This window comes from Triticum urartu, chromosome 5A (assembly GCF_056163025.1).
Source record: "Triticum urartu cultivar PI428250 chromosome 5A, HENAU_Tu73, whole genome shotgun sequence".
NCBI lineage: Eukaryota > Viridiplantae > Streptophyta > Magnoliopsida > Poales > Poaceae > Triticum > Triticum urartu.
In genome coordinates this window covers 70,493,414-70,507,835 of record NC_141877.1, presented here as the reverse complement: position 1 = coordinate 70,507,835, position 14,422 = coordinate 70,493,414, and the positions used below count along the sequence as shown (strand labels likewise).

The 14,422-nt window shown below is 48.5% G+C and overlaps 1 protein-coding gene across 1 annotated transcript in view; it reads right to left on the bottom strand.

Annotated features, from left to right (window-relative positions):
* Window positions 1-8,093: 8,093 nt before the first annotated feature.
* LOC147968098 (WAT1-related protein At5g64700-like) overlaps window positions 8,094-14,422 on the bottom strand; it is a 38,017-nt gene continuing 31,688 nt past the window's right edge. Inside the window, exon 6 of the mRNA XM_087523387.1 lies at window positions 8,094-8,589. Within this exon, the coding sequence (XP_087379513.1) occupies window positions 8,094-8,589 (496 nt within the window). The remainder of the gene's footprint in view (window positions 8,590-14,422) is intronic.

The window sequence follows — 14,422 nt, the reverse complement described above, 5'->3', positions numbered from 1 at the left end:
CGGCCTAGAACGAGGCGGGCTGCTTAAGGCAAGGCCTCCTCGGCACAACCTCTGCTGAAGAGGTGCAGAACCGGGGCGGTTCGGTAACGACGTCTCAAGGCCACTCCTGGCAAGGGTGGCACGTTGGCGAAGAGAGGCGCTGGCGACTTGACTTGGCACAAGACCAGCGACTCGGAGTGAAATTGGCAAGATGATAGGGGTGGTCGGCGGCTCAAGCACGAGTTCCGCGGAGGCTGCTCGGAGCGGCGACTTGAAAGGTATGCGAGACCGGTGTGAAGTCCGCGCCGGGCGGAGGCGGTAGCTCGGACAGCGGGCGAGCCTAATGGCGACTCGAACGGGAGGTGAGGCCTATCAGCGACTCAGACAAGAGGTGACTCGTCGCGGCCCATGGCGGCGAATTAAGCAGACGGATAGTGGCTCGGCAGTTTGGCCGGCTCAAAGCGGCTCGTCTCTGGCGGCGAGGACGGCCGAACCCGACGCCGCTGTAGAAGGGATGCACGAGCTGAACCGACGCAGAGCGGAGAGGCTCGGCGGGTCAGGCGTGCACTGTGGAATCCAGGTTGTGGCCGTCACAATAAAGAGGAAGACTCGGCCGGCGATTCGGCGGCTAAAACATGCTCGCAGGTGATCCGGCCAGCTTCGACGGAGACCGGCTTGAGACGGGGCGAGGCCGCAGCAGAGGCAGTTTGATTCGGCCGCAACGACGGTTTGGCGAGGCGGACCAGCAAGCCGGTGGAGGGCTGAGAGGCACTGCGAGCCGCCGGCGGGTGGAGAGCGTCTCCACTTTCGAGCCATGGAGAGTTCGATGAATCCACATTTGTTTCCCGTAGTAGCCTCCCCCCTTTTTTTAACTCTGTCTTTTCTTCTATCCAGATCAGTATTGAACTGGCGACGGTATCTTTGGAAGCGCCATCAGCTCGTTGAAAGTGCGCGACGAAGACTGGCGATTTGAGACAGGCCTGCGACAGACAACGACTCGTCGGTGCGAGACGAGGCCTACAGCAGCTTGAAGCAGACGTAGCAGAAGGGCGCCGGCGACTCGGCAAGGAAACGACGGCAGTGAGGCCGGGTCCACTTGACCCGGCGGCGGTTTAACACCGAGACGGCAGCTCAATGATGGATGGCTTTGAGTGCGTGTATGCAGAAGGTGACTTGCAAATTGACAGCAGTGACGTAGCGGACGTTTGCGTCCATCTCGGCAGATTGTACAGGAGCCGATCACCGGGTGAATTAAACAGCAGAGGCAACCGCCATCGTGTCCTCCGCCATCGTGGCTTTTCGCGTTGGAGAGTAGCAGTACTGGTTGATACCCTCGGGACTTGAACTGCCTAATCCGTAAATAGGTTGCGGAAGAATTGATAATCTTGACTACTAAAAGCGGCTCTCTTTCTTTCTGTAAACCGGACAAGTATTATTACCAACAGTAATTGTCTGATCTACCCCAATTAGTCTCAGACTCGGCGGGTTATCATGGCGCATGTAACGGGCGCTCAACCTGCAAACCTAATTTTTTTAATTGTTCGTCGGATGTCTTCTGCGCCAGCTCTTTTTCATCCAACACATCGCAAACTTCTCGATCCCTGAGATAGATCCCTCCAAGAATCTCAACACCACCGTACGCAAGCCCCAAGGTGGGCGCCAACTGTCGTGGAATTGTCACGGCAGATGTCCTAGTGTGAGGACTTAGTCGCGAGGTCAACGCATCTATGTGGTAGCTTGAGAGGGGTTGAGCGGAATCGAGAGACGCAACGCAAGACAAGGATTTAGACAGCTTCGGGCCACGGAAAACATCATCCGGCAACAACCCTACGTGCTGTTAGTGGCTAGGTCTTATTATCATCACGAGGGAGTCGCCGTAAACCGGCTCTCCCAGTTATGTCTAGCCCTAAGATTATCCCCCCCCCCTCTTGGGGTGCCCTGCCCCTCCTTATATATGTTGAAGGGCGGGTTACATGTAGAGTCCAACTCGGATTAAGACTTAAACTATTCTGACTTCTCTTCATGGGCTTCTTAACGTCTTGGGCTTCATAACCCCTAGCAACCGAGTTATCACTGTCTGCCGGGTTATGACTGGTGTCGGTTTATGATGATCTGCCGGGTTATCACTGTCTGCTGGTTTATGATTGTCTGCCGTATTATGATCGGATTTAACTCCTGCCAGGTTATCATCTGACTTAACTCATGTTGTTTTATCATCTGACTTAACTCCTGCCGGTTTATCATCTGACCTAACTCCTGCCGGGTTATCATCTGACTTAACTCCTGCCGGTTTATCATCTGACTTAATTCCTGCCGGGTTATCATCTGACTTAACTCCTGTCGGGTTATCATCTCCGGCTGGGTCATACCGCGGGGTATATCCCCGACAGCTTCCGTTACCAGCAACTCATTGTCAAACCACCATGGTCCATCCTCCAAAACTCTTTTCCAACCTACTGCCTGCCGAAAAGCGAATAAGAAGATGTTTGCTTCTAGTTCTGTGCAACCCACCCCTTTGATTGGGCACCAAATTCTTCCCAACGTGTTCCCAATCACGCTCAAATTCACTGGTTTCTCCTAGAACAACTTCCCAACCACATGCGGATCATCCTCTGCCCACTCAATCACCTTCCCCTTCTCCACCTTCTTCAACTTCAAACCCCTCTTCTCTGCCTCCGAAAGCCTAAGCCCTCTCATCATCCACGCCACCTCCTCCATCCTCTCAATCTCCCCCTCCTCACCTGGACTGATGGGTTTTGTGTGTTTATACGAACGTGGGATCTTACACCCTCGACGGACACTGGGTCGAAGGAGGAGAGACCTAGACCTGGCCGTAATCACAGAGAGAACGGCAGGCCTGCGTTACTGGGAGGATTGACGACCAGGAGCGAGAGGGAGCCGACGAACCCTAGGGTAGATCGGATCGCCTCGAGATCGCCCCTGCGCAAATTACGGAACCGTCACCCAGGAGCTTATATATGTCTTGGAGAGAATAAAAACGGAGTGTAGGAAGCGTGTTACAGCGTTAGAGCATCTCCAACGGCCGCACAAAAATTTGGCGCCCAATAAAAGTTATAGCGCGCCACTTTAGCACTTTTAGTGCGCCGGGACCAACATCGCTTTTCCAGACACTCAAAAACGCGCGCACAAAAAGCACACAGTGCAAATTGTGAAGCGCGCGCAATCCAGAGTCCAAAATATACTGCACGCGATAGCGTTTTTCAGCGCGCGCCTAAAAATTTTTAGCGCTACAGCATCTGCTGGAGCTGTGCGGCGCCAAAAAAAATAAAATTTTAATACGCGGAGCTTTTTTTGGGCGCCTGTTGGAGATGCTCTTACAGCGAATGACTCCTGAAAATCTACTGCCGCTGGAGTCTGCCCCACCCACGGCGAACGTTCGCCGGAATTTGTTTCCGTTATTATTAAAAAGCAGCAAAACGCCCACTGAACTCGGACATCGACTCCTATCTGAAACGTTATGCCCCACGGCCCGGCCGGCCTTTATATATGAACGGCCCGACCGGCTCGTCTCCAACATAGAACGATCGGCTCAAAAAATTAAAATAAAAACATAGAACGATCGATCCATCCGACCCCACAGACTGAATCTTCCGCCGCCGCCTTGCCGGCCTTGCCGTATCGCATGGCCAACTCTTTTCCGCCGGCCGATGGCCACTCCGACCAGGTTCCCATGCATCTCCCGTCCCTCTCTTAACCTTTTTCTTTTCTGCTCTGGTCCACGCGCGGGCGCACGGCTGCGAACCCACAAGCATGTTTTGATTTGTTGTTCACCTTATTAATGTTGAGATTTTTTTTCTCCCTAGGAACAGCGATTGATCTATTCGGGCCCGATTAGTTCTATTTTGACTAATCGGTTCGGATTTGCTTGTGGCAAGCTGGGTGACGGAATTGCTTATTTTGCTCTTTGACGATGTTAGTACGTACTACATCCATTCTGACTTAATTTTGACTGGATTGCAGCATGAGTGGACTCCGGTTGTTTTAGAGTGTAAACACATCAGGAAACCAGACGGTACTCCGCTCTGACTCCATCTTCACTGCAGGCCAAATCGTCCAAGAACTCAACAATACCCAACATACACCACCACCACCACCACCGACCGTCCTCCGGTGCCTCCCGAAGCCGGAGCGACCAAGGTGGTACGCCTGACCAAGATGCTCTCGCCGGACGATCGCCTTGAGGACGACGGGTTCGATGGCCTGGTGGAGGATGTCACAGAAGAAGCGCGCAAATTCGGTAACCTTGTGATGGTCGTGATCCCGCGGCCCGGCCCCGGCAGTAGTCCGGCGGTTGCTGGAGCCGGGAAGGCGTTTCTGGAGTACGTGTGCCTCGACAGCTCGTCCCATTGCAGGAGGAGTATGGATCGCAGGTGGTTTGCTGAGAGGCGAATTACTGCTGGGTTCTACCATGAGGACATGTTTGCTGCTGGAGACTACGGCTATGACGTTGACTGCCCTGAAGATGATGGATAAAGTATTTGGTAGTTAATTAATCTCTTGTTTCTAGTGCCTATAAGACATGCACGCGAGCATGGATGTTGATCTGAAAGCACATTGTATGAATGCTACATGTGTTATATGTAATTCAAACTAAGAAGTTCGAAGAAGGAGGAGGAGGAGGAGGAGGAAGAAGAAGAAGAAGAGGAAGAAGAAGAAGAAGAAGAAGAAATTGAACGATCCTATATGATTATTTTCAGGTTAGCTTGGCAGATTAACAGTGCAAATTAAAAAAAAACTTGTGGCAGATTATCTGTTTACAGTAAAATCTTGTTTTTCGCTGGCAGACCTTGAGTTTCCGTCCGGGATAGGTCACACTACTGTTATCTCTAAGGGTCTTGATTCAAAGGAATTTTATGATTTGTGGAGGATTTGAATTCTTAGTATTTTTCCAAAACATTGCTCATTTGATTCACATCATTGGAATCCTTACGAACATTTCCTTACAATTCATTTGCACCCCAGGAAAAAAACATTCTATCAACTCAAAACCATTTTCAGAATTCCTTTGTTTTCTCTATGCTATGAAATACTCTCTTATACTAGGATTCAAGAGGATGTGGCACTCTAGTTATATAGGTTTTTCAATTTGCGCGTTTTGAAAATACTGTGAATGGCCTCTTTGAAAAATATGCTACTAGGGTTCCTCTGACAGCCACCGGTTCCCCTCGGTTCCAGGTGCCTTCGGCGCCGAGGAGGAGGGGGACCCCGGTTGGCTTGTCTTTGTAGTCTTCGGTCACGCTAACTTCAGTTAGGATCAAGTTCATGTATCTCGCTAGTGGTGAGACGATGGTGTCATTCATGGCTAGGAATAAATTATCCCCGTCCTATCCACGTTCGGCGATGTTGTTCGGCATTGGCGGAGGGCATGTGAAGTTTCAGCCAGGGACAGATATTGGACCTCATTTCTCTCTTTGTTTTGTGTAGGTAATCGACGGTAGGGGGTGATATTGCAGTGTGTCATTTTACTCGGGTTCCAATGGCGGCTCAGCAAGATGGGGTTGCAGTAGGGAACTTGCAAGGTTTCTATCCCCCTCCTCTATCTTCTCGGAGTTGGGATTATCTTCTGGTCCTTCTAAGCGCCAGCTTCTCCGGGATGGTGATTTTCCAAATCGTATCGGTGTCTCTTGGTCTACATTGACAACTTCTCGGCCACTACTTCTCCAAGCTCCTGGCTTTCCACAAAGTTTCCCCGCTCAGATGGAGACCTAAAGGTGGCAATGAGCTTTGCTCACGGCACGCCGCCGGTGGATGCAGAAGGAAGATGGTGTTTCTTTCCTCAAGGACTTTCTTTTAGTTTCTTATTTCTGTAAGGAGCTTCTTATAAGGGCTCGTTTTATCTAATATATGGCCTTCTGCCTTTTTACTAAAAAATGCTATTAAATATATGAACTAGGTTAAGTTCTCCTTTACTTGTTAGTTTCTGTTGATTATGGCTATTTCATAGCACTAGTGCTATTTGTTGTCTAGTTCAGATTTCTCAATTCTATATCCTAGGATATTTTAGCCCGGCTTAGCTATTGAAAATTAAATTTTGGTATACCTTTAGCACAAGAGTGAGTAACAAGTTGAGGTGGGAACACTCAAACTATAACTTTTGAAGTCATAGCTTTTGCTGATCACTTTTGTTTACTTTAAACATTTATTAAGCATATCATCATGGACATAACACTAAAAGATATTTGACTTAAAAATATCATGCAATGGATCAAGAATTATGTTTGAAACCGTGCACGGTTACAAAAGCAATCATCCGAAGTACCGAACTCTAAATAGAGTTGTACTCCCTCCGTTCCAAAATAGATGACCCAACTTTGTACTAACTTTAGTACAAAGTTAGTACAAAATTGGGTCATCTATTTTGGAATGGAGGGAGTAGTTTGATAGCAAATTAATTACATACTCTATTATTAGACCATCGAAGCAAGAAGGGATTTGTTCTGGTGCAGTTAGACTCTTCGACCGCCCTCTCCTATCTCTCTGGGTCAAGTTTGGATCGTTCGGATTATGGTCATTTAGTTGTTGAGATTAAGTCTTTAATAATCGATAGAGAGTTTATTCCACATAAGCTAAATAGAACTCAAAACAGAATTGCAGAATGCATGGCAAGGTATAGTCGTTCAAAGCAGGCCACAATAGTGTGGCTCGAAAGTGGTCTCCCGTGTATTGAGGAGCTCTTGCCTCTAGATTGTAACTCTATTATTATGAAATAAACTACTATTGAACCTGCAGAAAAGAAGGGATTTGTAAGTTCATGTAGTGTTCACCAATGAGAATCTTCCCCTCTCTCATTGACGTAGACTACGAGTAAATTCGGCTCATGCCATGGACTCCGGCCGCCCTTATTCCTCCCTCCTCTGCCCATGTTGTCGACCGGAAAGGGAGGGAGAGGGTGTGCCCGTGTGTAATAGTAGATTTTACTTTCATCTGCTTCTCCTGCCAAAATAAAGAGGTGGTCGGATCTAGATCTATCCTGATTCTTCCTCAACCTCCTCTCCCTCTCATTCATAGGTGAGATAGAGGGTCAAAGAGGCTCATTACACTCCTATGCTAGCACCTCTTAGCCAGATACATGGGGACGAGCCGTTATTGCCGCCATCGCCCTCTCTACTCTGACGAGTCGGGGAGATGATTAGGCCGGAGGCCCTAGTCGCCCCTGATCTGGAGGAGCTTCAGTCTCTCCCCCTCCTCTCTTCTTGTCATCTCGGTGGTGCAACGACGGAGGGGAGGTGGATTACTAGAGTTTAGTGTTCGGACAACAATTCGTTACCATCGGTGCTTGCATTGAAGCTAACGCTCATGTCTTCATCCCAACCATGATTGTCAAAAGGAAGGTAGTATCACTTCGATCCAGAGTCTATGGTGTCCTTCTCCAACAAGCTTTGCCTATGGTTTGAAGGCAATGATGATTGCATCGAACCAAGTGGTTCATCTCCGACGTCAATGCAATTGGTTTTGCGTTGGGGGTAGTTTCCAGACCCAATTGTAATCTAGTTTCTCTGTTGGGTTCCTTCATGAAAAGGTCAGGGGGCAAGTTGCTCTTTCCTTTGAGTTCTTGTGTGAGAGCATGTGCTCTCCTTCCACAAAGGACCCACCCTCTAGTAAGAAAATGGTATTGTACTACTGTTGAATGATAAAATTAATTTCAGCCCTAGGTAAAAAGGAAAAACACATGCCCTCTCTTTATTTGTCACAAAATTTGATTGAAGCACGTCGAGTACTAAATAGATACTCCATTTTTTTACTATCCTATGAATATGATGGTTAACAAGTTATAATGAAGCAGGTATGCATAATTGCATACACTACTTGTGCATTCTTTTTTCCGTTGGCACATACTGCACACATGGTGTCACTGGATTCAGTTGGCATATAAGGATGAAAACAACCGTCTGTGAATGCTCTACACATATGTGCTGAACGTCTGTTTGTGATTATTTCTGTCTATGCTTGTATCTGAATCATACCGAACGTGACGGACTAGCACATAACATTGTGCGATATGATCTCAGGTTACTACTACGGTTGAGTAATCCCATCTGTACCTAGGTTGGATAAATCGCTACACAATCGTCGGCGTCTCATGCATGCCGCAGCTACTGCTCGGCATTGATCGCCTTAGCAGCCGCGACCTCTTTGCTTTTGCCCCACAGGAACGCGCAGAGGCCGACGACGACGAGCGCCGCCCCCAGCACCCCACCAAGGCAGGCGTCGGTGCAGAACACGACGGCGTCGACGGCGGTGGTGGCGACGAGCGACAGGGAGTTGAACATGGCCGGGTACACCGGCCCGCGGCGCTCCACCGCCCAGGACACGAGCACGAACGTGACGCCCGTGTTGAACACCCCGGAGTAGACCACCGTGGCCAGCTGCAGGTCCCAGCGCAGCGTCCACATGGGCGCCCATCCATATACGTCGCCGGCGGCGACGATGATCGGCACGGAGACGGGCAGGGCGGACTGCAGGCAGCCCACGAGGCACGTGAGCGCCGTGGTCCAGTACCGGTACGGGAACACCTTGGCGACCTTAGCCTGCACGACGAACCAGAGCGCGTAGCTGACGCAGCTCCCGCACAGGAACAGCGTGCCGACGATTTTTTTTTTCAAAACTATGACATATTTTATAGCATTTTCGGAAACTATAGCATGGTTTGGATAAAAATTAAAAGTAGTACCCCGTCGACCACGCGCTGGCCGAAATGGGAGTTTTCGGCCACCTCTAGGCCGAAGTGCAACATCCGAAGACCGTCTACACGTATCGCGTGGTGTCTAGTTCCCACAACAAAGGCAGTTGGGTACATATCGCTCGTGAGAGGGGCTTCGATTTGATCACGAGCATCCGATGAAACCATCTCATGGCTGGTTTTCGGTCACCCCGTCTCGTGGCTGGAGGAGGAAGTGCAACATCCGAAGACCGTCTACATGTAACAGCTGCGTAAATCCCGCGTAGCTTGTCATCAAGATGCCTCAATCATGAGACGCCCTCTCGCGGTGGGGTAGTTTCTCCCCTCTGAAAGTGTTGCATTAAGGCGGAAACCTACTCTCGCGCCTGTACTGTCAAGTCACCCTGTACATGAAGAGTTAACCAATTATATCCTCGTTGTATGATAGACACCACGAATAGATAACCAAGCGAATATGTCCAAGTTAACAAAAGACTTAACATATGAGAACCAAGGCACGTATCGCGTGGTGTCTGGTTCCCACAACAGAGGCAGTTGGGTACATATCGCTGGTGAGAGGGGCTTCGATCTGATCAGGAGCAGATGATGGAACCAAGTAGATCCTCGTTGTATGCCGGTAACGCTGCAAATAAAACCCGAACATTTCCCAGTTAAAGGGCCGAACCTCATCCCAGATATTTGTTGGCGCGATAGTCCATTCGTCAACGTAAGGGGTAATGCTCTTCAGCCAATAAGCCATGGACTTGTTTCCTCATAGGCGACTGTCCCTGAGATTGACATGCGCGATACATGATTAGGTATATTATGAATGCAGAGCTGAAAACTAAAATAGTATTAGTACTTACTTGTGCACGTGTTCTGGCAACTGTGGAATATCTGAAATCTCAGGCTCTTGATATAGACCGAACTGTCTCATCACCCTACGAAGAGCCATCTCCTCAACCGTCACGCTCGAACACCAACTTAGCCTTGGTCATCCAATAGTGCCGATCTCTAGTGCACAATCCAGAAATCCCAACTGGGCACCTCGATGATATAGCCTCAGGCGAGTATGGCTTCCAGATAACTTGATCCTCGTGCAAACTATCAAACTGTGTCATGAAGGACGGGTAGCATCCCCTAACCTGGCTATGCGCAAATTGTCTCTGTGCATGACAACAATTAAGCATTAGTAATACTAAATGAATGGCAAGAAATAGTGGGATTAATTTTATTTAATATAAAAGTACCTCTCGCCGTGCCCAAACAGATCCCATAGTAGGCAAGTCGCCGATAGCAGGCACATAAGCCCCAGCTAAGTCCTCCAAACCAAAAGGTTTATCAACGTAGACATAGGGTCGTTCAATAGGGAATCTCTCGTATGACCAGAGCTGCAACAATAATGGACATCCAACAAGACTAGATTTTCTAGACTTCAACAAGCAAGCTTTGCACAGGCCTCTGTACGTAGCCGCTAACATAGCAGAACCAAAACTCCTCGGCAGAATATCCCTAGGGCAACGTGCATCAGCTATCTCTCGTGCAATACCGATGAGTCGTGCATCGACAGTGGTCACGTGGTTCTCCGTAAACATCGTCTTGCCGAACAGCCAAAGAATAGATGGCTCTAGGGACCGGTCAATATGTGCCTCCGACAACTGAACATCGGGATATCCTAACAAGACAATCTACATAGAAACGTAATGATTGTATGAACATCGGGGAACTAAAAAAACAACATTTGTTTAAGTGGCCGTGAAGGTTACCTGAAATTGGCTCAACCATCTAAAAAGAGGCCCGTGAGGATCGTTGTCTATGGCCCTAGCAGTCGGCACCGCAGCCAAAAAACGGGTCCGCATCGCTGCTTGCCAACCAGATTCTGCCTCTAAGGGACCTATGGCAGCATCGGCCAGAGGTAATCCCAACAAGTAAGACACATCCTGTAAAGTAGGCGCCATCTCTCCCCAGGAAAAGTGAAACGTATGTGTCTCTAGTCACCATCTATCTACTAAGCAGGCAGTTTTTTTTCAAAACTATCATGTTTTTTGAAGCAAATTTGAAAACTATAGGACAAAATGGGAAAATTTCAAAAGTATGACCCTGTCGGCCTTGCTTGGGCTGAAAAGGGTGTTTTCGGCTAAACTTTGGCCGAAAAGGGGTCTTCGGCCCCGGGTTGACCGAAGACGGGCTTTTCTGGGCCGAAGACATGGCATCGGCGGTGGCCCAGCCAAAAATAGTAGCTTCGGACACCAGCTGACCGAATTGGGCCGTTTTCGGCCGCCCATAGGCCGAAGTAGTTTTCGGCCATCCATCGGCCGAAAAGGCTGGATAAGCCAGCGCCGCGCCCGTCTTCTTCCTGTCGCCTCTGTTCTTCTTTCTCTCGTTCTCTCTCCCAGTTCTTCTCTGTAGGTCGCCACCCCACTCCGATCTCCTCCATTTGCCACCCATTTTCACATCCAAGCCATAGAATCGATAGATCGTAGCAATCCCCGACAGCCTACAGTGTTATTTCTTGCTATGGGATAGTTTTTGATGTGTTTGGGGAGGAGTAGCCATGGTGGGGAGGAGGAGCCATGGTGGGGAGGAGGACGTGGGGTTGGGCAGTAGGTGGTGGTGAGGAGGAGCAGCAGCTGTGGAGGAGGAGGTGGTAAGGAGGAGGTGCGGCTTGGGGGGTGACCGGAGTTGAACCTCCGGTCGTCGAGGGGGCGGCGGTGTCGTTGTCCGGTGGTGCAAGAACTCTGCGAGGTGGCCGGTGTCGCTGAGTCGAAGAGAGGAGCAAGAAGCTAGGGACACACGCTTTGAAGGTATAACCATGTCATCACAAATTGATTTTATCTAAATTGTATAGTTTAGTTAGTGTATATAAGTCATATTGCGAATTTTAGTGCTAATATATTTGTGGAGGCATTTTAGCGCATAGTTCGTGTAGCGGGTAATATTAGTGTTCGTTGTGATTAATGAGAAGATGACAATGTCTGAATCGGTAAATTTGAATGTTTACTACGGCACTGGTAATGTTTGATATAATGAGTCTGGGGTTGGTATTAGCAAGTTCAAAACAGGCGTCATGACACTAGCAGACCCAGACAGACTGGACATTAGACAGTTGAAGTACTGGTTGACAACTAGTTTCGGGCTGGATCCTGAAGTATGTTCCGTTAATATTCATGCATTGTGGACCAAATCCTATAAAAATGTCAAGTGGGAGTTGATGCCGATAGATAGGAGCCAGCATTGGTTTTCCCTGTTAAGACGCTGCCGAGACTGAAGAATCCACCCATATGCACTTATGCAACCTGTGCCGAAGGAGAAAAATACCGTACAACTCCACAGGGGGTATGAACCCGGCCAAGGCAGTGAGGTGGCTAATGAGATTGTTTTATCTGGGTCACAACCACAAGATGTGGATGCTAGCCAACCCAAGAAAGAGTCAGACTACGTGCCACACAATGTTTGTGGTCCTGATACTGGGCAGAGTAGCCAGTCGATAATATTAGCTGGTTCTAGTTTTGCTGATGGGGATGAGGAAGGGGATGAAATGCATAGGGTGATGGAGGAAGAGGACGAGGATGGATTGGTGGAGGAACTGGATTCTGAAAATTCTGAGGATGAAGTTGAGGTACCGATTCCTTCTGCATGGGAGCAGGACATATCCACCTGCCTTACAGTCAACGATGGCCATGAGACTCTATGGCAGTATAATCTGAACCAAGTATAGATAGGGGCTATGTTTGATAAGAAGAAAAAATTGAAGTATGCGGTGATAAAGTGGGCTATGTCTACGCAGAGGGTTTTCCGGACACACATATCAAGTCCAACAAACTATACCGTGAAATGTGTTGAAACAGGTTGTCCTGCGAAGGTGCACGGGCACGTGTCGAAGTATGACATCCACTGGGTTGTCACCATTGTCGTCCCACATAATTGTGTGAGGAAGAACCTGCTGGTGAAGCATCCGAACCTGACTTCAAGTCTCATTGCGCAACTCATGTATACTAAGATAGTATAGAAGAAAGATATGGAAGCAAAACACATCCAGACAGCAGTGAAGGTCAGATGGAATTATGTCATTCCTTATGGGAAGGCTTGGAGGGCTAAGCAGAAGGCTATGGAGGAAAGGTTTGGGACGTTCTTCGACTCATATGATAATGTTGTCCGTCTCCTTGGCATACTGAAGGAGAGGAATCCCGGCACTTATGTGAACGTACAACACATGAGGTTGCTGAGTATACCAGATTTCATGGTGTTGAAACGAGTGTTCTTCTCTTTCACTATGTGCATCGAAGCTTTCCGGCATTGTCCTCCTGTTATGTTTGTGGATGGTACATTCCTGACCGGTCAGTATAGATGGCAAATCCTGAATGCTATTGGTGTGGATGGGAACAATCAAATCATCCCACTTGCCATGGCTTTTGTGGAGGGTGAGAACTTTCCCGGCTGGGTATGGTTCTTCCGGCAAGTGAAAATTGCCATCGTGAAGGACCGACCAAACGCGTGTGGCATTCATGATAGACATGCTGGTATATTGAAGGATGTGAGGACACTACGTAATCCAACAGTTGACGAACCAACACCTTGGAGGGACTTGCAGAGCCGGTGGTGCATGCGCCATCTTGGGGCTAATTTTTTCTCACAGTTCAAGAACAAGCGGTTGATGAACTTGTTCAAAAAATTATGCAAGCAGAGCCAGCAGCGCAAATACGGATTTATTTGGTCAAAACTAGATGAGTTCACTAAGAAGCAGGTCCGTGCGAGAAAGAAAATGGAAGAAGATCAGGTTAAATTAGCAGCACTCATCGCGGAGCTAGAGGAGCCACTAGGTCTTTGTGACTTGCCATCAATTGACACTCCTAATACTAAGAGAAAGAAGGGAAGGGCAATAAAGAATTTTTCTGAGTGGATAGAGAAAGAGCCTCCAGTGAATTGGTCTTTGCTGCATGACACACATGGAGCTAGGTATGGCCACATGACAACCAATCTTGCAGAGGTGTATAACTTTGTGCTAAAAGGGAATAGAGCACTGCCACTCACAGCTATTGTGGAGGCTGTATTCCATGGCACTTTGAGATATTTCAGAGAAAGGCTCGAGTTAGCAAAGAAGCATATTGAAGATAATCAGAACACACCTTATTGTAGCCGTGTCATGGAATACATGGCAAAGAAGATAGAGAAAGCAAAGAAGCACACTGTCAGACTCATAGGGAATCAAGAAAGGAGGTATGAGGTTCAGGTTCCTACCGATGGTTTTGGTTCTAGACATGAGGTGAAGACACACGAGGTAAAAATTGGAACGGAATTCTATCCAACGTGTGAGTGTACATGGAACAAACCGAAGTTGTTGCACCGACCTTGCTCTCATGTGTTGGCTGCCTGCGGCCAGATTGAGTTGGATGCTATCTCCTTCGTGCCCCCATACTATTTAAAAGAGGCAGTGCTGAACACATGGACAGGTGAGATGACATGGTTTAGAGTCGTCGGCTATTTCAACAAGGTAAACGACGGTGAGAGAGTATACATTCCGCATCCAGACCTTCGGCGAACAAGTAGGGGCAGATGAAAGGCCCGTCGCATCCGGAACGATATGGACCAATCTGAAGCTCGTGGAGCAACCAGACAATGTTTGTTATGCGCGGCTTATGGGCATAGGATGAAATATTGTCCCGGCCTGAACAAAGATGGTGCTTCCACATCGACGACTGCAACAACAGGAGCAAGAGGCGGACATGGTCGTGGCAGTCGAGGCCGAAGGGGCAGACGAGGAAG